Source organism: Bos grunniens, chromosome 5, assembly GCF_055505025.1.
Source record: "Bos grunniens cultivar Pamir isolate PY7600 chromosome 5, Bosgru_T2T1.0, whole genome shotgun sequence".
Classification (NCBI taxonomy): Eukaryota; Metazoa; Chordata; class Mammalia; order Artiodactyla; family Bovidae; genus Bos; species Bos grunniens.
In genome coordinates, this window is record NC_141169.1 from 49763181 (window position 1) to 49788952 (window position 25772).

A 25772-nucleotide genomic window follows, 5' to 3' on the forward strand; every position below is an offset into this window, starting at 1 on the left:
AGCCATACAAATCCTCCTCACCTTTCTCCTCCATTCCTTTGGTATTCCTGTTGATAGTCTGGCAACTGCCTTTAGAGCATCGTACCACTAGAAATAAAGAAGAAACACTGTCAAAGTGATAATATTGACCTGGTTAAGCACTTTTCAACCTTTTTTCCATCTTGACATTTGTAGAATATGATAATATGATAATATTTATACGGAACACTGGGGTAAACATTCCGAGCTTCCTTCAGCTAGGTTTGTCTGGTCTAAGGGCCGTGACTGCCCCAAGCTCCTCCACTTAGGCCCCCTTAACACACCTATTATCCACTTGCAACACCTGCACACAAGGGGAAGCTCTGGTTGAGAAATCAAAACATGTGTTATAGATTCAGAATAACAGCAGTTGGTTTTTCAATTTTTTCCCCACACTTGAAACCATTAAAAGAAAGTACAAAATTTTTCACTGCAAGTATAAATCCAGGCCACTTAGAGCTTCACAAGTTATTTCATCCATAATTTTAAAAACTGACTCATCTTATGCATATCCAAGCACATGCTAATCTTCTCACTTTGAGAATATATCTCAGTGTACCTTGTAGTTACCCCCAAATAAAGGTATTCTTGAAACTAAAAATAAAATTACCTGCTGAAAACCATTTTGACCTAAAGATGGCTCAAGAGTGAACTTCAACTTTGTGTCAACTCCTAAAATAAAAAGACATAAATAACAATTATTTAGGGAGAAAATACACTATATCAAAAATAAAAGTAAAAATTAACCTCATACTACTGGGTCATCATAAAATTTTTAAAACACTTGTTTTTTACTAGATTACAATCTTGTTAATTGTCAATTTTGTTAAAAGAAAAAGAATATTAATTATTAAAATAGAAACACATCCTATGATAATAGAATGGAACTTATCCATAGAATGGTGGTTCCACAGCTGTCTGGTGCTGTGCAAAAACAAAAAGTGACACATGGGCTTGCAGTCATACAGACTTGCATTCAGCTTTGGTTCCTACAGTCAAACAAATTATTTAACCTGAGTTTCAATTCTCCATCCTTAAAATGAGGATAAAGCCTATCTCAGTTAGTTATTGCAATGATTAACTGTAAATCACTTAGTACAGTATAATTAATATTTATGAAACATGGGAAGAGAATTCTTTATTTACAGAATTTGTTTTTTTAAGACAGTTGCATTGGCTAATTCTATTAAGGAAAATTCAGTGAAATATCAAAAGGTATAAAAAAAATAATGTCATTGCCTTCCCACTTGTGGAATAATCCATATTTTAAAATTCTGTCATGATAGACTTATTCATTAAAGATATGTTTGTATATTTAGATTACAAGCTAAGAATATAACTGAACCCCAATTTCAAGTTATCTACAACCTTAGATAAACTTCTTTGACTCAAATCTCAAATCTACAGAATAGAAGAAAGTAAAGAGGAAAATGTATAAAGACTATATGCTATATTCATATTGGACTTTTTTATTATTGAGATGAAATTACATGACAATTTTTATTCCCACTTAAATGATATCAAAAATAATGTAAACAAACCTGAAAATGCTATGTATTCTTTTTTTTATAATTTCAAAATGACATTTTAAGCCCATTTTAAACTTAATAATTCAAGGACCAAGATACACCAAAAATTATCAATAGCATTGTTTTACAATTTACAATTGTCATTTATGATGACATTTTTGCTTCTAAGATGTTGAACAGCAGATTAAGCATACTGAAACCTCTCCACAACTTCCAGTACTTAGGGAACAATCTTTCTTTAGAATCTGGTATGTAGATAAGAACATACTTTAGAATTTGTAAAAGTCTAATGATAAAGTAGACATGTCTTTTTAAAAGCATATATGGAGTCAAAGCATATAAGCTGAAAAGAGATGTGTCTGATTTACCCAAGCCCATGACAGTATGAAGATGCCCTTCTTGGAGTCCTAGAAGAGTACTATGTATACAAGAGTTCGGTCCTAGATTTCTAAAGTCAAGCTTTATAATCAGTGCTCTTATAATTCTTTTCAGAGCTTCCCAGCCAAAAGCATACAGTGTCTGGATAGATAAGATTTTCTTCTTTGAAGGTATATTATGTATCTTGATGGATTCTCATTACTGTGAGATGATTTAAATGAAGTCTTGCCTCACTGTGCAATGATACAACGGGCGATAAGAGTGCCTCCAGCTGGAGCCATGATTTTAAGACAAGATAAAACCTCTTGGTGAGGTTGCTGTCCAGATGCAGGGTGCTGAATAGAAGCGTTTTTAGTAATGGCGTTTGCTTTATAACATAACAAAGACCAGGAAATTCGGTCCCATGCTCTTATCTCAAACGATCTAAAATCCTTGGATTCCCTGCATGTACGACCGAATATGCTCCCTTGACTTTATCAGAAGTACCTGCTGGGCATCGTGCCAATCGCCTTGCTGAGCTGACACCCGGCTGGGGTTAGTCAAAATCACAACTATTTTCTCACGATCAAAAATGAGTCACAGGATTTCACTGGAATTGATCATTCGCCGCCTGCACGTAAAAGCTGAAATCAGGTCATTTCTACCTCTTTTCTTCTAACTGAATAAGGAAGAGGAGGTTTGTGTTTCATCTGGTAATCATTGGATATTTCGGATTCAGGAACACAAAACACTTTTAACATGGGAAAGAGGTTTTTTGTTTTTTGTTTTTTGTTTTTTCCTAAGGCTAAAGAAAGACTGAACAACTACTACAGTTTTTGCAACTAGACACTTCCTTGGGGAGAAAAACAAAGAAACCACGAGGTTCGGAAAGGCAGTGACGCGTTCCACCCTTTGGGGCTCAGTGCCTTGATTCTCTCTGCAGCCTCGGGATAGCAGGTCCCCAAAGGCGCAGGGAGAGGGGGGAGGGGGAGGGGGGAGGGGGCAGGGAGGGGGGGAGGCGGTTCAGGAGCAGGGAGAGGGGGGAGGGGGGAGGGGGGAGGGGGAGGACAAACCCACCTGGAAGCCAGCTGGTGCCACCCTGGGGACAAGTGGGCGCTAAGCACGGGTCCGGGCACAGCCGGCTCCCTCTGCGGCCACTCCTAACCACGAAGCCTTATGCCCAGGGGCCTGAGCACGCCAGGGCTGGGCTCATAAAACCCCCAGGGAGGAATGCCGGGTGATGCAGCCGGCGCGGAATTATGCAGCCTGGAGATGTAGGGATGTGTAAACACAGGCTGACAGCAGAAAGGGCCTACCTAACACAGGCAGCTCACTCGGTCTTTACCTACAGAAAGGATCTCTACTTTGCAGGAGTATTTCCTGCCTGCTCTCCACCCGGAGGCTCCCGGTGATATGATCCCGGCACCCACGAAGCAGGGACGCTCAAGAAAATGCACCCGATTTTTTTTCCTTCGCGGTCACTTCCTTTCCCTCCGACCCCAAGTATCAAACCTGTGCCTTTCTCCGCCTCCCACACCTCCTTTAAGGTGTGGCTTCTTTTGAGTCCGAAGCACAATTGGTTGCGCGGCCTCTGACAGCCCAGGCAGCCGCCAGCACTTAGCCGAGCGCACCAACAGCCAGCAGCTCCGGGCACAAGCCAGGGCTGGACCACTCACAGGCCGCGGGGTGGGGGCGCGCGGGCAGCCGGCGGGAGCAGCCTCCTCCGCGCCTAGGGAGGCCGCTGCCCCGGCCAGGCCTGGGTCCTCGCTTTCCCTACCCCAGGCCGACCCAGCCCCACCTGCGCCCAGCCGCGGCACCCAGCACCCGCCGACCGGCGGGTGATCCCGGGCCTAGCGGAGTCCCAGCTAAGGCAGAGATATCAGCGAGGTGGGCGCCAAGCTACTCTCCAGTGCTCCCTTCTGCCGCCCCAGGTCCTCACCCGGCTCCAGGGTGCAGAGCAGCCGGGGCGCGGTCCGAGAAATGCAGCTGCGCTTCTTGAGCACATTGCTCAGGATGGTGCCCACGCCGCCACCGCCGCCGCCGCCACCACCACCCTGCCGCTTCAGGCATCTCCCTCCACGTCTCAGGGAGCCGGTCAGCTTGTCCTGCCGCATCCGAGAGCGCCCTGGGATCCCGCGCTCCGCCTGGGTTCCCGCCGCTCCACTGGCGCAGCGGCTTGGCGCGCGCTGGGGGCTTGGTGAGCTCGCTTAGTCGAGGGTCCCTGGGAAGCAGCGAGAATGCTAGGGGATCGAGGGACCCGCGGAGCACCGTGGGAGCCGCTGAGAGTGGAGCGGCAGGCAGGCATCTGCAGTGCGGAGCCAGCCGGGCTGAGGCTTGGAGAGGGCTTGGGGCGGGGAGGAGGGCGGGAGCGATCAAGTGCTGGGAGACGGAGGCGGCGCCCCCGCCCCCAATCCCGGCATCACCGTGCGCAGGCGGGGCAGCCTTAGCTCCCCAACGCCTGGCAGGCTCCCGGCACCTGCGTGGGGGAGCCGCGGAGCACCCCCAGCCTGGGCGCGGGCGGATGAGCAACGGCGAGACCAGGAGCAGTGACAGAGATCTCCGTGTTTCTCCCAAGATCTGAGACGCTGGAGGGAGCATCAAAGGGAGCAAATCTCAGGTGCAGAACACCAGCGAGTAGCTGGTAGATGGTGAAGCACCAGCTTCATCCCAAATTGTGTTAAACTCTTTCCCAGCATCTTAGAGGGGCATGGGAAGCACGTTAAAAGTATTATCATTAGTTGTAGTATTATATATTAATATTATTAATATATGTTGTATGTTAATTATATATTAAATATATAATATTGTTATAATAATGGCTGTTTCTTATGGAAGTGGAATTAAAAATAAAACTGTTCCACTTAAAAGTGAAAGTGAAGTCGCTCAGTCGTGTTCGACTCTTTGTGACCGTGTGGACTGTAGCCCACCAGGCTCCTCAGTCCATGGGATTCTCCAGGCAAGGATACTGGAGTGGGTTGCCATTTCCTTCTCCAGGGGATCCCACCAGGCTCCTCAGTCCATGGGATTCTCCAGGCAAGGATACTGGAGTGGGTTGCCATTTCCTTCTCCAGGGGATCTTCCCGACCCAGGGATCAAACCGAGGCCTCCCTCATTGCAGGCAGACGCTTTAACCTCTGAGCCACCAAGGAAGCTTAAAAGCAGGGATTTTTAAAGTGGCTCCTCCATCTCACCAGCCAGAGACTTCAGTAGTCAGAACTACTAGCGATAATTACTGCTGTTTTTAAGTCATTCATAAACTAGGACATTCCAACATTCTCCAATGGATATTAATCATAAAGATGAATGAGTCATAAGAAAGGAAAGGATGTGGAGGGAAATACAAAGGTATTTGTATATATATTTAGAAAAGTTACAACAGATGGATTAAAAAAAACTAAATAGTATTTATATGGAAGAGAACAATGTAGAAGAGAGAGGAATAGAAAACATTTCTCTGGATGTACCTTATGTAGTTTGGACTCTGGAATAATATTAATATTATTAATGGTTATTAATAGTATTATTAATTCATTATAGTAATAATATTAATAAATCAAACAAAAAGGAAACTCTAAAATTTACAAATGAATAGAAACACATGAACCTAACTCAATATCCTTTTGATGGCAGAAGAACACAGAAAAAAATAGGTTGCTTTAGAGTATAGTATTATGCTTGTAGAATGGTGGTATACCTTTTAAGAGCAAATAGAACTACAAAGAAATCTTAAATGTCATTCTGTAGCATTATTGTTATTAAAAATATTGGTTTTTTAAAATTCTTATGTACACTATAGAATAACCTAAATAAATGATGTTCATGTCAAAAGGAACCAAGGTGTTTTCAATCTAACAAAAAATAAAAGTGTGCAATCAAAGAAATTAAGTTTTTTAATCCTGCAACAGTGTATCTTAAATGGAAATAATGTATGAACTCGTCTTTTTTCTTTTCAAAAATACATATAAAGCCACTGAATAGGTTTAGAACTAAGAGCCACCCAGCATCACTGAATAACCCTAGCACCCAGAATTTGGTCTCTAAAACTCATTCCCCACTAAAAGGAATCAGGGTTCCTTTAGAAACATCTTGATGAACAAAGGAAGAAAGGAGGTGCTTCAAGACTAACTGAGTCATGTCAAAAAGACATGAGAGCCACACAAACAGGACACTATCGGCCTATTTGGAACACTTTGAGCATCAAAAACAATGGTTGCTAATGGACAGATGAATGGATTAAAAAAGATGTGGTATATATACAGAATGGAATACTACTCAGCCATAAAGAGAATGAAATACCATTCTTTTACAGCAACATAGATGGACCTAGATATCATCATACTAAGTGAAGTAAGTCAGAAGTGAAGTGAAGTAAGTCGCTCAGTTGTGTCCCACTCTTTGCGACCCCACGGACTACCCACTATACTGGAGTGGGTAGCCTTTCTCTTATCCAGGGGATCTTCCCAACCCAGGGATCGAACCCAGGTCTCTCGCATAGCAAGCAGATTCTTTACCAGCTGAGCCACAAGGGAAGTAAGTCAGAAAAAGACAAATACCATATGATATCACTAAGACCAGGGATCCAAAATATGACACAAACGAACTTATTTACAAAACCGAAACGGACTCACAGACACAGAAAACAAACGGTTTCCAAAAGAGAAAGGGGGTGGAAGAGGGATAAACTGGGAGCTTAGGATGAGCAAATACAAACCACTGTATACAAAATAAACAACAGGGTACATCTGTATAGCATGGGGAACTATATTCAATATTCTATAATAAACCGTAATGGAAAACAATATGAAAAGTGTGTGTGTGTGTGTGTGTATATATATATATATATAAATGAATTACTTTGTTATACACCAGAAACTAGCACAACATTGTAAATCAACTATTCGTGCTCAGTCCCTCAGTCGTGTCTGACTCTTTGCAACCCCATGGACTGTGGCCCGCCAGGCTCCTCTGTCCATGGGATTCTCCAGGCAAGCATTTTGGAGTGGGTTGCCATTTCCTTCTCCAGAGGATCTTCCAAACCCAGGGACTGAACCTGTGCCTCCTGCACTGCAGGCAAATTCTTTACCACTGAGCCATCAGGGAAGCCCATCTGATGTTTGACGTTAGCCAGTTTTTTAGAGGGCAACACAAACCCCTGGGTGAAGATGGTATTGAACACCCATAGTTAAAGGAAGAAAACTGGAAGGAGAAAGAAAATCCAGCTGGAAAGTGGACACATGGTCTGGTTTTCCAGAAGTCTCATCTGCTCAAACCACAGAGGGTTTATGTTCTCAACACGAAAGGCTACTCATGCTCAGGTTTTAGCACTGGGCCAGCAGGAAAGACAGCCTCACCAACCAAGAGGAGGAGAAATGGACGCTGCTCTACAACACTGCCTCCAGGCTAGAGAGGACGTCTAGGCCTGGCTGACATCCACCACTCAAACCATCCCACACCCTTTGGCTCAGACTCCACATTCACCAAGCAAACTTTTGATTGCATTTGGCTTATGTAGAGGCTTTGACACTGAGGAGAGAATACACTGACCAGTTAACCGCAGTCAATATTCCTGAATTCACTCAACTCTCAGTGAATTGATAAAATCATATCTCTAGGCTGCTGAAGCTCGAGTATAGACCTCAGACTGCCAGATATGTCATGGCTGACAAAAAGGTTTTTCTCTGAAATTCTTCAGTTACAGCATTTTCTCTTACTGTTAGTGACAGGGGCTTGTTTACCTTCAAGATCAAAATCTTATTGCACTTAGATTTATTACAAGGAAAAGCTGACTCTTAAAAAAAAAAACTTTCTTGAAAATTTCTCATTCTAAACTACACAGAAGTTGACACACACACACAAAAATTTAAGAGTGTCTACTATTAAAGCAATACATAATGAAGGAATTAAATAATATTATTTTGTTTACATGGGAGAGGAAAGCCAAGACTGCCAACTTTTGTAGTAAACAGATAATTAAGCACTAAAATACAATGCTCTAAAAACAGTCACAGCACAAGCCTAGCATTATATTTATTGTATGACTCATAGTTTCTTATTCGTGTCTGGAATATTGTTTTCCAAAAGCAAAAGATAAAGATGTCATCTGAAGTCAACTCGTAGAGGAAACAATGCCAGCATGAACTCAGCTGGAGGATCTTAGCTGGTGAGATTTCCACCCAAAGCCAACTTACCATCACCCTTCACTAACTGAGTGATTTTTCCTAATCAAATAATATCTGTGAATTCACGTTTGGGCAAATCAGCCTTTGGCATAGTCCAGAGCAGTTATGATTAAAGCTGAATTTAAGAAAACCAAAAACGTCACATCGGATGAGAATCTGTTACTGGCTTGCCAAAGAAAATGAGCGCTTGAGGAAATACTCTGAACGTCTCAGAGTCCAATACCCATAGTATATCCCCAGAGATGCAAGCTCCAGGCCAAAACAAGAAAGTAGGGATCACTCAGCTAGTTGTGCATCTCCAGGCCTACATGCTGGCAGTGAAGCTTTCTTGAGAGCAGATGACTCCTTTAATGGAGAAAGGAGACAAGTTAGCAGGAAAAGCAAGTCCAACATTTTTAAGAAATAAAAGCCAAGTCCCCCGGGGCTTCCAGAAGGCAATCAGGTCCGGGGTTTCTGTGATTTCCTAATGCTGCTATTTTTAACAGGTAAATCTTAAAAGAAAAAGGGCCTATGTGTTTATCTTTGGGGACTGAACAGAGCAAGTAGTGACAATTACCAAGAGACAAAGCTCTGAAAACCTGAAGCAAAGAGAGAGAAAGCAAAGGGAGTTGACCCACTCTGGGGAGGTGGCTTGAATTCATCCTCCCGGCTTCATTTCTCTCTGGCAGCTGCGCTCAAGCTCACAAGTGTTTGAGAGTTAGAAGAGATGTTCCAGACACCAGGCCCAGCGCTGTCCTTCCTCAGGCAGGAGATATTATGTCTTCTGTTGTTGTTGTTTAGTTGCTAAGTTGTGTCTGACCCTTTTGTGACCCCATGGACTGTAGCCCGCCAGGCATCTCTGTCTATGAGATTTCCTAGGTAAGAATACTGGAGTGGGTTGCCATTTCCTTTTCCAGAGGATCTTCCCGTACCAGGGATCCAACCAGCATTTCCTGTGTTGCAGGCAGATTCTTTATCACTGAGCCACCTGGGAAGTCTGGTATGTCTTTGCATTTGTGCTAATGAAAAGGGTGGTGGTCTGGTGGCACGGGCTTCCCAGGTGGCATGGGCTTCCCAGATGGCACGGGCTTCCCAGATGGCACAGTCGTGAAGAACCCACCTACCAATGCAGGAGACGCAGGTTTGATTCCTAGGTCGGGAAGATGCCCAGGAGTAGGAAATGGCAACCCCCTCCAGTATTTTTACCTGGGAAATCCCATGGACAGAGGAGCATGGCAAGCTACAGTTCATGGGGTCGCAAAGAGTCGGACACAACTGAGCACGCGCACACACACACAGCCTGGTGGCATAAAGTCTCCTCTCTCTGCTCTCCCCACAACTTCTGCAGGTCCGTGAGCAACTCCTAAATAGGAAAAGTCATATCTCCTAAAGGGACCGTAAACTGTGACCAGTCCCATAAGTTCTTTCCTCAGACCGAACTAAAAGTAGGGCCTTAATAAATAGCTCCTTCAACTCATTACCCAGGAAGGAGCCCACACAACTGTGAGCTCATGGAGACATCGTCATAAACATTTTCCCTCATGAGAGAGACAGAGAGGAAAGGAAGAACCTTACAATTATCTGACACATCGCATGATATACTGGACCATTTTGTTTTCTTTTTGAATGGTTTCTCTTAGTCATAAAACCTATGTCTCTACTTAAATACAGGCATCCTTGAAGACAATTAGGTGTAGCTTTTCTATTTTGTTTATCTCAGAGATAGAATTCTGTTGCACATGGAACAGAGAAGCTTTGAAATTTCAACACCAAATCACACTCAGCACCATCTTCTACGTCCCAATGGTCCCTGCTTCTGCTTTCTCAGAATCATGCTTTTAATCAGATATTTTCCAAGACAAAAGCACACCTAACATTTACCCCAAGCATGCGCGAATATCTTGGATGAAGTATTTTAAGGCTAACCAGTTTTATTTACAAACCAGAAGGTTTCAAATTCAAAACTCATCTAATATAAAAATTTAATTCCTAGCTAGAGTGAAGCCCTATTTCAGAGTACCATCCTGGAAATACGTATAAAACCCTGCAGCCAGGTCCGCATAACTTCAGATGCATAGCTAACTCAAAATTTTCTATTTTCTAGAAAGTATTTTTTTGCCTCAAAAGAATGGAAATTGAGGGACTTCCTCAGTGGTCCAGTGGTTGGGAGTCCACCTGCTAAGGCAGGGGACACAGGTTCGATCCCTGGTCCAGGAGGATCCTGAATGTCTGGAGCAGCTGGGCCTGTGGGCCACAAATACTGAGTCCATGTACTGCAGCTACTGAAACCCACGTGCCTAGAGTCCCTGCTCCACAAGAGAAGCCACTGCAATGAGAAGCCCATGCACCGCAACAGAGAGTAGCCCCCACTCACACCTAGAGAAAGCCCAAGCACAGCAGTGAAGATCTAGTACAGCCAAAAATAAATAAATAATTTTTAAAAATAATAATAACAGAAATTGATTCAACACCACTTAAGGAAGGTTTATGTTGACCACATAAGACATCTTTAATTTCTGTTATTCATTCATTCATTAGTGAAAAGTTATTCCTCAGTTGCTGTGGAAAGGCATTGTGCTGTGGCCTCTGGGAAATAAAAGTCTGAATTCAGTATGTTCTCTATCTTCAAGAAGCTTAAATTTACTGAGGGACAGACAAAGCAGGTAGTAACAGGACAGTGTGAAAGGTTAATTTCAAATACTTTGCAAAAAAAATATATATTGCTATGATTTTTGTTGAAGAGTGTTCTGCCTATGTTTTCCCCTAGGAGTTTTATGGTATCCAGTCTTACATTTAGGTCTTCAATCCATTTTATTTTTGTATATGATGTTAGACAATGTATATGATGTTCTAATTTCACTTTTCTACATGCCCAGTTTTCCCAGCACCATACTGTTTTGGTTGCTCTAGCTTTATAGTATAGTACAAAGTCAGGGAGCATGATTATAGCAAATATAACAAATATAAGTGGAATATAACCTTTAAAAATTGTGAACCACTATGTTGTACATCGGAGAAGGCAATGACACCCCACTCCAGTACTCTTGCCTAGAAAATCCCAAGGATGGAGGAGCCTGGTAGGCTGCAGTCCATGGGGTCACGAAGAGTCAGACACGACTGAGCGACTTCACTTTCACTTTTCACTTCTATGCCTTGGAGAAGGAAATGGCAACCCACTCCAGTGTTCTTGCCTGGAGAATCCCAGGGACGGGGGAGCCTGGTGGCTGCCGTCTATGGGGTCGCACAGAGTCGGACATGACTGAAGTGACGTAGCAGCATGTTGTACATCTGTAATTTATATAATATTATACATCCCCTAAAATTCAATTAAAAATTAATTACTATGCAAGTACTTGGAGGGATACCATTATCTCTACTCCTATCAGACATTCCAGTGTTTTCCCAGGGCTTCATTTTATTGAACTATTAAATTTCACCTGAAAGCAGGCTAAAAGGACAAAGCTCATCTCTGTTCTTCTCATAATTGTGATATTCAGCCTTCTATTTGCACATCAAGAGTAGAACTCAGACCAATCACTTTAGAAGATGAAATCGTGGTTCAACCTGGTCACAAGTGGACTAGTTAAGATTTCCCAGTCTTTAAACCAAACTATTCTGAGATGCTTTTTGATCCAGTTGAGGAATATGAAAGGAGAGGTTTCCCATACCTATTGATGTGTATCGGACACGACTGAAGCGACTTAGCAGCAGCAGCAGCAGAGAGAAAAAAGGAAATAATATGCTTTAAAAACAATATGCTTAACTTTGATGGTAAAGCTATGCTGCTAAGTCACTTCAATTGTGTCCAACTCTGTGCGACCCCATAGATGGCAGTCCACCAGGCTCCCCCGTCCCTGGGATTCTCCAGGCAAAAACATTGGAGTGGGTTGCCACTTCCTTCTCCAATGCATGAAAGTGAAAAGTGAAAGTGAAGTTGCTCAGTTGTGTCCGACTCTTCAAGATCCCATGGACTGCAGCCTACCAGGCTCCTCCGTCCATGGGATTTTCCAGGCAAGAGTACTGGAGTGGGGTGCCATTGCCTTCTCCTGGTAATGCTATAGAGGTATCAAAAAGAGGAGAGAGAGCTGAATTAACATGAATGTTGACTTAGCTGGCCTGGGAAACTTAGACTTCCCAGCTGGATTCATTCAGAAGAGAAGATACAAAACATGTGAACTGATGAGGAAACCCATGAAAGCTACACCTGGTAAGGCCTCCAGGAGGCAACATGGTGCGTCAGAAAGGTCCTAGGGCAGGGGGGACATATGTATACCTATGGCTGGCTCATGTTGATGTTTGGCAGAAACCAACACAATTCTGTAAAGCAATTATCCTTCAATTTAAAGTAAATAAATTTAATAAAAAATAAAATAAAAGGAAGATCCTGATGATGCAGGAGAGAGACCAAGATTAGAATGTCAATGCCCATACTTACTAGCTCTATGTCCTTGGGCAAGTTACTTAATTTCTGGGTTTCAGTTTCTCCTCTTTGGAATTAATGATACTTACCCTCGAGTAATTGTGAGAATGGGGTCGCATAATGAAAGTCAAGACTCTAACACTGTAGTGATGAAAAGCAGTCACTCAATACCTTTGCACTGGGGTGTTCTCTTCAGTTGTTTGTTGACAACTGTACAAAATAAAGGTTAAATAAAATAGCCCTGTTCACAGTCTACCAGAAGTCTGCACAACAGGCCCAGGACCTGACCTACAGGGAAAGTCTGGCTGGCTAGAACACCCCACTGAGGTCCTCACCAGATGCTCCCTTTTAGCATTTCTACCCTCATGCTCTCACTCAGGGGAAGGAATATTGACTATATATTCATGTTCACTTCAAAGTGCAAAATCAGAACCGCTAAATGGGGTTACAGAGAGGCACACATCAGAATTTAAGGACACTCTAACTGTAGTAAATCGTAGCCTCAGGAGATCATAATGCCCTTTCTTTGGAGTTCCCAGGCAAAGACTGCAAGCCCAGCAGTCAGGAGTGCTGTGAAAGGACACTTAAAATGAGATGAGGTTCAACTATTATCATCAGTAAGACAGCTTCCAACACTACGATTCTCTGAGGCCAACTGAATGGATATTCAGAGTCTATTACTTTCTAAGAATTCCTCCATCCAGTATAAATACTGACCAACTATAATGCTTAGAGAATACAGCTTGGATTATTATAGTTTCAGATAAACTGACATTTAAGCAAAAAAGAGGCTTAATGAGGCTTCAATCCTCATTAAGGATATTTTTTAAATGTATCATTATATTTTCTTGACTTAAAAAGAGGAGCCTGAACAAACTGAATTTTTATGTATTTACAAAAAATCTTACATTGTCTTTATATTTTTATTCTCATTGTCTGAGAGGCCGGGACAGGCATTAGAAAGGAACTGAAAATCACATTAGGAACTACATTAAAAGGAAAACACATGTCTCCTGAATTATGCGGGTGACAGAGACTTGGGGGTAAGAGGAATTTTATTGTATGTCAGTCAATATAGGCCTCAGCATTCTAAAGGGTAGCAAGTCTGGTGACTGATACTCACTTTTATCTTTACCTCCACAGACACAGGAATTCACCAGTATAGTCTTAAAAATAGTCATCTATGTGTTCCAGTTTTGCAAGTCAATGTAAAGTTTTGGTAACAGAGAAAAACTCCTAAGGAAGCAGACACTTTTACTAAATGTACTTCCCAAGTGCTCTTCTGTTCTAGAAGCAATACAGGTGTGGCCTAGTATACTCATGTACGTAATATAGCAGCACTGACACTTTAATTGCCACTGTCTTTTGTCCCAGCCTGCCACAGAGTGTCACAGGGCGGTACGTCACTCTGGCCTAATGCCAGCATCAATCACATACACCAGCTCCCAAGGAGGGAATAGATTATGTCTAAATAAAGTTACCTCTGGCTTCTCTAAACTTTAAATCTTCCTAATGCTTGAAAATAAGTACCACAGTCCATTTTAGGAAAGTTCAAAATAATTTTCTAGCATGAGGCCTAAAATACAGTAAGAACTCAGTAAATTTTTTTAATTGCATTTATGACACAAAGAATATCAGGTTGGGATCCTGCTGACTGAACATTTTTAAATGGTAACTGCCTATATTTCAGACGCCACACTTCTCCCACCGCCACACCTCATTGACCCACACCCTTGAATTATTTACACGCTTCTCAGTAGAACATAAATTGCATTGAACACAGGATCTAAGACTTCTTCATTGTTGGATCTCTCGCCTCCCCTGCCTGCAAGCAGCATGGGGCTCATACACACCTGACACTCAGTACAAGAACACGAACAATAAACAACATCATAAACTCATGTCAAGAAGAGAGCCAGACATTCTCACTCCTTAAGAAAAAAAAAAAAGCAGGGGTGGAGGACTTTTTATTCAACTACCAGAGAAATAAGCAGATGTGTTTATGAAGTTATTTTGACTGACATTTATGCCATGTATCCAAAAAAAATCCATAATCACTATTCTTAGTCTCCCTGACAAGTTTCCAAAATATACGTGATGCTCAAATATCACATATGTGTTCTACTCTTCCCTGGTGGCTCACACAGTAAAAAGTTCTCCTGTAATACAGAAGACCTGTGTTTGATCCCTGGGTCAGGAAGATCCCCTGAAAAAGGGAATAGCTACCCACTCCAGTATTCTTGCCTGGAGAATTCCATGGACAGAGGAGCCTGGTGGGCCACAGTCCATGGGGTCTCAAAGAGTCGGACACAACTGAGTGCCTTTCACTTTCATCAGATAAAACACTCCTAAATTCTAGCTATTGGCAGTCCTCTGTCCACGGGATTCTCCAGGCAAGAACACTGGAGTGGATTGCCATGCCCTCTTCCAAGGGATCTTCCCAACCCAGGGATCAAACCAAGATCTCCCACATTGCAGGTGGATTCTTTACCACCTGAGCTACTGGGGAACCTCCAGGATAGTACACCAGCTAAAATCAGACTCTAGAACCAGCTACCTGGATTGAAACCTGGCTCCAACATTCAGGAACTACATAAACTTGGGTAGGTTAATTATCTCATCTCTTCACCCATTAAATGGGAAACAATGTATTTCAAAACAGTTATTCTAAGGATCAAATAATACAAGGAAAGCACTTATGGTACTGTCTGGCTCAGAGTAAGTTCTTTATAAATGATTTATTGTTATCATTAGTACACAGTATTAAAGGCACTTAGAATTTAAGGAAAGACATCTTGAAAGTTTTTACATCAACATTGTTGTAGGTTACAAACGATGCCACCTGGTCACTTGAGTGTCTTTGCTCTTTAATTATGTTACCTTGCTTTTGGGCCTAGAGATTTTATTGCAAAACCAGTCTAAGTGAAAGTGAAAATCGCTCAGTTGTGTCCAACTCTTTGCGACCCCATGGACTATACAGTCCATGGAATTCTCCAAGCCAGAATACTGGAGTGAGTAGCCTTTCCCTTCTCCAGAGGATCTTCCCAACCCAGGGATTGAACCCAGGTCTCCCAAATTGCAGGCGGATTCTTGACCAGCTAAGCCACAAGGGAAGCCTCAAAACCAGTCTGCTGCTGCTGCTGCTGCTGCTGCTGCTAAGTTGCTTCAGTCATGTCTGACTCTGTGCAACCCCATAGACGGCAGCCCACCAGGCTCCCCCGTCCCTGGGATTCTCCAGGCAAGAACACAACACTGGAGTGGGTTGCCATTTCCTTCTCCAATGAGTGAAAGTGAAAAGTGAAAGCAAAGTCGCTCAATCGTGTCTGACTCTTAACAACCCCATGGACTGCATCCCACCAGGCTCCTCCATCCATGGGATTCTCCAGGCAAGAGTACTGGAGTGGGGTGCCATTGCCTTCTCCTAAAACAAGTCTAGGAAGCCCATAAAAAGGAATATTCATTTAAATTGACAAACTGTTTGCACTTCTCATCATTTAATTTTTTCAACATGTTACTTGGAAAGAATTCACTTCAGTGCAAACAAGCTAATCCTTCTCTGCTCTCATAAATTAATAAAGCCCTAGTATTAATTACTCAACAGCCTCTTGCTTTGCAAGATCACTACAAGGAAGAAACCAATCTTCCTAAGCAGAGTTTAAATAAGCAATTTTCATCTCAATCTTTCTATTCCTGCAATATCACAGCTTTTAAAATAATGCATGCAGTTATCTAAAATTTGGTTCAATCATTTTGTTTTAAAGGGTTTCCCAAATGTAATCCATCATTCACCAGCAAGTCCTGGCCTTTCAATGTATTTTGATTATTTGCAATATAAATAAGTTGTTTGGTGCATTCTATCCATTCCCACATGTATTGATATCAATTCCTTGAGTTGGGGGCTACAAATACACCCTAGAAGGGAAAAGAGTTTGTGGAAGAAAAAAATCATTTTTAGAAGGTTGTCAGTTTTCGAGGACTACAGTTTCTAATGGAGATGCACAAAGAGAGAAGTAAGGATGGAAGGAGAAAAATAAATAACAGCTACCGTGCGCCAGCTGTCTGCTATGGCTCAGGCACTGGCTAGGTGCTTTAGGTCTCTTATCTTATTTTAACCCCACAAGGTAAGCATTATTCCCCAAGAAGTGGGGAGTAAAGGGAGAGTGTACACATATATCATCAGGGTAATAATTTTTTACTAAGCATGACAGGGAAATGACTAAAAGAAAATAGATTCAACTATAAATAGTTAATTCTGAGTGGTAGGAATATAGGAATTTATTGTATTTTTCCTTGTACTTTTTAAATTTTTTTATTCCTGAAGGAAGAAAGGAAAGAAGAAGGAACAAATGAAGTGGTTAAGTAAGTTTCCCAAGGTCATATGACTAATAAGTGGTGGAGCTGGGAGTTGAACCCAGGTCCACCTCCCTGAAAAGCTACACCAAGCCAATAAAATATAACCAGATAGTTCTGATCTAAGCAGGACCAAAAACACTCTGGAAGTTTTGAAAGGAGACTTGTTCACAGCCTCATTTATGTTACCAAGTGAATGAAACATCCACCATCTCCTTAAACTCCCCATGTATTATTTACCTACTAAAACAAACAAGGTACTGGTAGTGATAACAGAGAAGCAGCATCAACAAGGTCCACATAGCACTGCCAATTAAATAAAAAGATTCCATGATGCCAGAGAAAATGGGTGAAGCTCTTAGGGAAGGATTACTGAAGACCAGCTGTTTCCTCTAAGAGCCCCTGGCGACATGGGGCTTGGTGGAAACCTCACAAGACAATCATTTCTGCATCAACCACCCTTATAACTCATCCAGGAAAAATCTGGGCCCCCTTGAAGTTCCCCCAAGAAACTGCAGATACGATTTGTCTCTGAAAATAATCTGTCAAATGTGAAACAGGAAACAGGCTCAAGAGCTGAGAAAGCGACAAACCAAAGATCCTCTCCATAGAGAGAAAACATTCGAAGATGAGGACTTTGGGTATAATTGTTCTTGAATAATTTCTGTGCCATTGTTGTGCTTCCTCTTGTGCAGGGACCAGCTGTCACAATCACTGTGTCCCAGAGTCAGGGTAACATTGGAGATGATTCAGACTAAATTGCCCAGACTCTTAAAAATGTGTTTGAAACTCTTGCACAATATCACACACAACAGAAAAAGCTCATTAACCACTTGCTGATGTTGAGGCTTTGATGTAGTGACTCAATGCTTCAGATGCCTCCTTGCTGGATGTCCAACACTTCCATTACAAAATTTGGTGTACAACAGGTCAGAATGGCTGTCATTAAAAAGAACACAAAGAACAAATGCCAGCGAAGACGTAAAGAAAAGGGAACCCTCATACACTGTTGGTGGAAGTGTAAATTGGTGCAGCTGCTAGGGAGGATTCGTATGACCCAGCAACTTCTGGGTATATATCTGAAGAAAAACAAAAAACACTAATTCAAAAAGATACATGCACCCCAATGGAAGCAACCTAAGTGTACATCACTTAGGTACACTTGGTACCTAAGATGAATGGGTAAAAAGGATGTGTGCATGTGTGTATACACACACACACACACACAATGGAATAATACTTGGCCGTTAAGAAAGAATGTAATAATGTCTTGGAGCAACATGCATGAACCTAAAGGGCACTGTGCTCTGTGAAATACTGTATGATATCACCTGCAGTTAGTTAGTGTTAGTCACTCAGTCATGTCAGACTCTTTGCAACCTCGTGGACTGTATAGCCCACCAGGCTCCTCTGTTCATGGAATTCTCCAGGCAAGAATACTGGAGTGGGTTGTCATTCCCTTCTCCCAGGGATCTCCCCAGCCCAGGGATCAAAGCCTGCTCTTCAGCATTTTCTTACCATCTGAGCCACCAGGGAAACCCATCACTTATATGTGGAACTTAAAAAACACAATGAACTGGTGAATAAAATAAAAAAGAAGCAGGCTCACAAATACAGAGAACAAACCAGTGGTTACCACTGGGAAGGAGGAAGGGCAATATAAAAGGGGAGAGGAAAAGAGAAAAAAGGGTTATTATGAGATTATATGAAATCATGTGTGTGAACATTTTAAAAACTGTAAAGCACCATAGAATTTAAAGAATCTTTCATTCAATAAAAAAGTTTTAAAAATCAAAACAAAATTTACTGTATGACTTGATTCAAAATGAACTTTAGCCAAACAGAAGTGTTTAGAATGCCTCCACCATCCCACCTGAGCTCATTCTAGATGAGCTGGGAAGGGTACGTAGAAGGGTAGCACAGGCAGCAAAGTTAACTACAGCTGACTCTCCTGTGAGGAAAAATTTAGGCAAGCCCAGTGGCGCAGGTTTCGGAGAAGGCGATGGCACCCCACTCCAGTTGCCTGGAAAATCCCATGGAAGGAGGAGCCTGGTAGGCTGCAGTCCATGGGGTCGCTAAGAGTCAGATTTGACTGAGCGACTTCACTTTCACTTTTCACTTTCATGCTTTGGAGAAGGAAATGGCAACCCACTCCAGTGTTCTTGCCTGGAGAATCCCAGGGACGGGGGAGCCTGGTGGGCTGCCGTCTGTGGGGTCGCACAGAGTCGGACACGACTGAAGCGACTTAGCAGCAGTAGCAGCGGTGGTGGTGGTGCGGGTTTACCGTCTAACTCCTGATCCTCTGGCTTTCTGACCGCAAGGGCAGTTGAGCCCTAAAATAGATTGTGCTTGGGCTGTCACTTTAGTCCTGTTGGACTCTTTGCGACCCAGATGGACTATAGCCCACCAGGCCCCTCTGTCCATGGGATTCTCCAAGCCAGAATACTGGAGTGGGTCACCATTCCCTTCTCCAGGGGATCTTCCCAACCCAGGGATCAAACCTGAATCTCTTACATCTCCTGCTTACCACTAGCACCACCTGGGAAGCCTAAAATAGATTATTGTGAAAGTGTTAGTCCCTCAGGTATGTCCAGACTCTGTTCAACCCCATGGACTACAGCCCGTCAGGTTCCTCTGTCCATGGGATTCTCCAGGCAAGAATACGGGAATGGGTTGCCATTTCCTTCTCCAGAGGATCTTCCAGACTCTGGGATCGAACCTGAGTCTCCTGCATTGCAGGCACATTCTTTACCATCTGAGCCACCAGATTACTAGAGCCTAAAGGAAAAGACTACCAGGGAGAAATTCCCAGAGGAAAATGGCCCAAGAACATTTAAAAGCAAGGATGTCCAAGATTCAGTTCACCAGTCAACCACCTCTTGTACTTCCATGCTGCAGCTTTCCTCCATGTCATCCTAAAACCTTCAGTCAAGGACATTACTCACAGCCAGCCTCCTGCCAGCGGTACTTTGGGGACTAAAAGAGGAGGAACAGGCATAGAGTGAAGAGAAAAGACGGTGCTACAGGGACAGACAGCACGTGACCTTGGAGAAGCAGGATACCAGGCAGAAAAGATGTGAAACAAACCCCTCTCCCACCAGATTCCCTAACAAGGGCTGTTGAGAGTGGGGGCTGTATTTTGCAATAGGTCATCTCTAGCTCAGGAGATCACTTTTGATGTCTCCGAAGCCTTGCAATCATGGGAGATTGGGGAAAGGAAGCAGCAGGGGTCAAGGGGAAGGAAGGGGTTGCTTCACGCTGAACAGAGCATGGGAAGGCTGCTGCCAGTGGAGCTTCCTTTCTCCAGTGGGAATAGCTGGCAAAGCAGAAGAGAAAATGCTGATGGGAAGGAGACAATAGACGAGGGAAGGGAAAACATTCTGTCAAAAGATCCCAAACTCCACGAGGTAGAGAAACAGGTCTTCCACAACTGGGTCTGTAGCATGACTGATCTGAAAAAACAGACAAGAGGGTGAGTGTGAATCACAGATGCAGAGGGAAACCACAGAAGCAGTTCTATGGTTTCATTTGCATAGAGTGACAATTTTACCTCTTCCCTTCCAATTTGGATACCTTTTGTTTCTTATTCTTGTCTGATTGCTGTGCCTAGGACTCCCAATACTATGGTGAAGAGATGTGGTAAGAGTGAACATCCTTGTCTTGTACCAGATTTTAGTGGGAAGGCTTTCAGCTTTTCACCCTTGAGTATTACACTTGCTGTGGGTTTGTCACAACAGAAGCAGTTCTAAGTGAGGAAAACAAGTTACAAGACCTAAACTGGGGAGACTGAAACAGGGAAGAAAGCAGATGGATGGAGAAAAATGACTCAGGATGGAGGTAAGAAGAATTCAGAGTATGAAAGCTGTGTTTATGTGATGCTGTGTGAACAACACAAGGACAGGCTTGTCATGCTTAATAAGTCAGAGCTGCCCCATGTTCATGTCAGCCTTATTCACAATAGCCAAGGGGTGGAAGCAATCTAAGTGTCAATCAATGAATAAACAAAATGTGTTACCTACACACAGTGGAATATTGTTCAGCCTTAACAATGAAGGCAATTCTGACACATGCTGCTACTACACGGATGAACCTTGAGGACATTCTGCTAAATGAAATAAGCCCATGGTAAAAGGACCCATACTCAGTGGAGGTTGCCAGGGACTGGGGAGAGGACTGGGGAGTTTTGCTTAATGGGTGCAGAGCTTCAGTTCTGCAAGATGAAGAGTTCTGGAGACGGATGGTGGTGATGGCTGCACAGCAACTATGCTCTACGGAATACTAATGAACCACATACTTAAAATGGAAAAGTCTAGGGGCTTCCCTGGTGACTCAGTGGTAAAGAATCCACCTGCCAACGCAGGAAACATGGATTCAATCCCTGGCCTGGGAAGATCCCACATGCCACAGTGCAACTAAGCCAGTGGGCCACAACTACTGAGCCTGAGCTCTAGGGCCCAGAGCCACAACTCCTGAAGCCCTGGAGCACGTGCTCTGCCACAGAAGCCACCGCCATGAGAAGCCTGTGCACTGCAACTAGAGAGTTGCTCCTGCTTGCCACAACCAGAGAAAAGCCTGCACAGTAACAAAGACCCAGCACAGTGAAAAATAAATACATAAAATTATTTTTAAAAAGATGGTGCAGTTTAGGTTACATTTTACCACAGTTTAAAAAGATGAGAGATATTCTTTAAAAAAAGAAGCCAGAGAGCTGCAGATCAGTGATTGATGATGTACATTTTTGAATATGCCTCTCTTACAACAGCATCTTCCAAGACAGTTATTTTTTCAGCAGAGGTTTTTGAGCAACTACCCTATGCAAGCAGAGTACTAGACACCGGGAACGTCAAATAAGTAAGGCACAGTCCAGCGGTAGATACAGACCACAGGACAGAAGCATGAAAACTCCATGTGGCCAGGACGAGCCTGAACAGAGAAGCCCCAGATTCAGAGTCTGTGGTCAAAGGTACTTTCCAGAAGACATGATGCCTCAGCTGGATCCTAAAAGTAGAAGTTACCATAGAGAGGTAATGGAGAGGAGAGTACCAAAGCGAATAGCACGTGCCAAGAGCATGTGGTGAATTTTTACAACCAGCTGTAATTCATCCTGCCTGGAGCGCAGAGTGGGAAAGAACAATTTGAAGAGAGGAGGATGGAGCATCAAACAGCAACCACACTTCAACAATGGAGCATCAAACAGCAACCACATGTCAACAATGAAAATGATCTTTCTGGGTGGTGACAACCCAGTTAGGAAAGGATGTGTTAGCTTCTGGCGCATGATTGATTTTGTGGGAAGAATGTCATTAATGGCATATGAGGACAAGCACAGAATAGTTGAGAGGCAAGGAAGCTCCAACTATCCAAGTGGCCATAAGACCTTTGAGGGGGAGTGATAAAATATGCATAAAATTTACCCTCTTAACCATTTTCCATGTACAGTTCAATAATGTTAAGTACATTCGCGCTGTTGTGCAATGCATCTCCAGAACTCTTCATCTTTCCAAACTGAAACTCTACTTATTAAACAACTCCCCATCCTCCCTCCTCCCAGCCCCTAGTGACAACCATTCTACTTTGTGTCTCTGTGAATTTCATGATTCTAGATGCCTCATATAAGTGGTACCTATTTGTTTTTTTGTGACTATTATTTCACTTAGCATAATGTCCTCAAGGATCAGCCATGTTTTAGCATATGTGAGACTTGTTTTCCTTTTAAACGGTAAATAAGATTCCACCATATGTATGTATCAGAGGAGGGCATGGCAACCCACCCCAGTATTCTTGCCCAGAGAATCCCCACGGACAGAGGAACCTGGTGGGCTACAGTCCATGGGGTCGCACAGAGTCAGACACGATCCCCATGGACAGAGGAACCTGGTGGGCTACAGTCCATGGGATCGCACAGAGTCGGACACGACTGAGCAACTAAGCACACATATGTATATACCACATTTCATGTATCCGTTCATCCGTCGATGGACACTTGGGTCACTTCCACATCTTGTGGAATATTTTCACATACTGTGAAAAGCGTTGCTATAAACATGGGTGTACAGATATCTTTTCTAGACCCTGCTTTCAATTCTTTGGGGTATACAGTTGACTCTTGAACAACATGGGTTTGAACTGTGCTTGTCCATTTATATGCAGGTTTTTTACACCATCTGCAGCTGGTTGACTCCACAGATATGCACTACAGATACAGAGAGACTCAAGCATCCAAGGATTTTGGAAGTGATCCTGTAGACACCGAGGGACAACTGTATACCCAGAATTGTGAGATCATACGGTACTTCTATTTTTAGTTTTGGGGGGAACTGTCATACCATTTTTCATAGCAGCAGCACCATTTTACTGCCCCTCTAAAAGGGTTTCCGTTTTTCACACATTCTCACCAACAATCATTTTCTGTTTTCTTTTTTTTAACAGCAGCCTTCCTAATAGATGTGAGGTAGTTGCAACCATCTTATTAGCCATTTTCAGCCTCCGATTTCCTCACCTGTAAAATAAGCATGCTGGACTAGCTGGTCCCCAAGGATCTCAAATTTCATTATTCTATAAATTGAGAGGAGCATTGGATTGATTAACAGGGAAATCCCAGTCAGGTCATTTACTCATTCTGAGACTCCCATTCCCTAACTATAGTTACAGCACTGATACCAATTCTGGATATAGTTTCAAGTAAAACACAGACTGAAATTCAAGTGCAAGGAGTATTAACTTAATGGGAAAGTTTAAGAAAGTATGGTCCCAGCCATCCATGGAGAGGACATTGATACCACTGGATGCTGAAGGTGACTGGTCCACACAGGTGGAGTGAATCTCACAAACCACTGGCCTTCCCAGGTGCCCGTGTGTGTGCTACTGCTGCTGACTCTTCGTTGTCATGTCTGACTCTTTGCAACCCTGTGGACTATATAGCACACTAGGGCTTGCCAGGTAGCACTAGTGGTAAGGAACCCACCTGCCACTGCAGGAGACAGAAGAGTCGTGGGTTCGATCCCTGGGTCAAGAAGATCCCCTGGTGTACAAAATGGGCAACCAGCTCCAGTGTTCTTGCCTGGGAAATCCCATGGACAGAGGAGCCTGGCGAGCTACAGTCCATGAGGTCACAAAGAGTCGGCCATGACTGAGCACAGCATGACAATGACAATAACGGAGACACCTTCCACTCACTGTTCAACTTTCACTCAAATAAAGGGATAAACATCGCAACTAAATTTTTTAACGATCGGTTTGGGAAATTTGTTGTTTTTCTGACATGGGGTGAATTGTTTCTGCTCACAAATACAAAGGCTAAAACTTTGAAAGAGGACATGTTGTTTTCCTCAATGAGATACTATGAAGAGTCACCAGTAAGTCCCCTAGAAGAATACTGTTTCTTCAAATATATGAACAAAGGCAAGCAGGATGATGTGCAGAAAAACCAACAGCATCAGACACAGAATCCAGGACTCCTGAACTCACAGCCCAATACTATTTGCCAACTTAGCACCTGCTCTACAAAGGAGAAATAATATCACATCTTTCCAAGAATAACAACAACAAATCTATTCATATGGATGTGGCTCTCAGTGCAGGAATCAAACTTGAAAAGCTTCCTTGATGACCTATTAAGAATCATCACCTAACACCTGAGAACCACACCTTCTCATTACATGAATAGAGAGCTGAATCTTACACCTGAGGACCACAATCTTCTCACATTACACGAGCAGAGAGTCGAATCCCTAATACCTCTTATGGGTCATCCTGGGAGAAATAGGGCAGAAAAAGTTCAGAGAGGGCCACCAACATGGGCTAAAAGAATCTTCCCAGAAAGAATCCAAGATGTATAGAGAAAACAAGGAAATGATTTCTCTGTCCCTTCTCCACTGGTTTGAATTATATTACATAACTGATGCCAGAAACTGTGATCTGACAAGTCAGAAAACTGCTGAATGTCAGAGGCAGCAGACCCAGTTAGGAAGAAGAGTGCAGGTCCCAGGTCAGGGAAAGGAGCAGGCCTGCCCTCTGCTGTCAACCCTGGGTAGTGTCAGTAAGGTGTGAGGCGATCTCCACCTTGAGCTGGAAGAACTAGACACATACAAAAAACAAGGAGCCCAGCTATAGCAACTTCCATACAGCACAGAAAGCTTCTGGGAGAGATCGCAGGCCAAAGAGTAAATTCTGATGTTGCCTTAGTGACCACATCCCAGAACACTTCTTTCTGCAAATGGTGTAAGATACTGTATAAGACAAAAAAGAGCTCTAAAAGACCAGGCACGGGCCAACGATGTGCATTCGTTAGAGACAATTCTCTTCCAACATAACATTAAAACATGTTTCTATACAGAGTCCATTGCAAATACCAACTTGTTCATGCCCTCCCCAGAAAAAAAAAATGCTAGACTATTGCTCAATGACGTCAAAAGTAAAATCCTGACGAAAATTCCAAGAAGTAGGTAGGAAAATAAAGGTCCTGCAGTTTGGGGAGGGAGTTAATCAGATCCATATTTAGAATTGAGAGTAGAGAGGTAAAATTTTACAATAATGTGAAAGAGATACTCTATAAAGAAAACATAGCTGAATAATTTGTCTTGGCTATTCTCCTGTTGCTTTTTTGTTGTTTAATCACTAAGTTGTAGCCCGCCAGATTCCTCTGTCCATGGGATTTCCCAGGCAAGAATGCTGGAGTGGGTTGCTATTTATTTCTCCAGGGGACCATCCAGATTCAGGGATTGAACCCGGGTCTCCTGTATTGCAGGCAGACTCTTTACCATTTGAGATATATAAACTTATAAATATATAAATTTATAAACAGTATAAATTCTCAACCTATTTTTCAGACTTTCTAACTAGAATGACGTCATCTAATTTTCTCCATTCACTTCACCCTCACATAGAGATAATATTGCATTATCATTATCAGTACTATATACTAACAAAATAAATGTTTAC

At 42.9% G+C, this 25772-nt stretch overlaps 1 protein-coding gene across 28 annotated transcripts in view; it reads right to left on the minus strand.

Moving 5' to 3' along the window:
* Positions 1–25772, minus strand: part of TBC1D30 (TBC1 domain family member 30) — a 292159-nt gene that overhangs the window by 226185 nt on the left and 40202 nt on the right. For 25 of the 28 annotated variants that reach the window (XR_015163840.1, XR_015163841.1, XR_015163842.1 and 22 more), the window contains 2 exons: positions 629–690; positions 22–87 (listed from right to left, as the gene is read on the minus strand). Coding sequence is in view for 20 of the 28 variants with exons in the window: in XM_086400197.1 (XP_086256323.1) it covers positions 22–87; positions 629–690 (128 nt within the window). In the remaining 8 variants the exon portion in view is untranslated. Of the gene's footprint in view, positions 1–21; positions 88–628; positions 691–3843; positions 4126–25772 lie in introns of all 28 variants that reach the window. The other 3 variants (XM_086400195.1, XM_086400192.1, XM_086400194.1) reach the window with 1 other exon arrangement.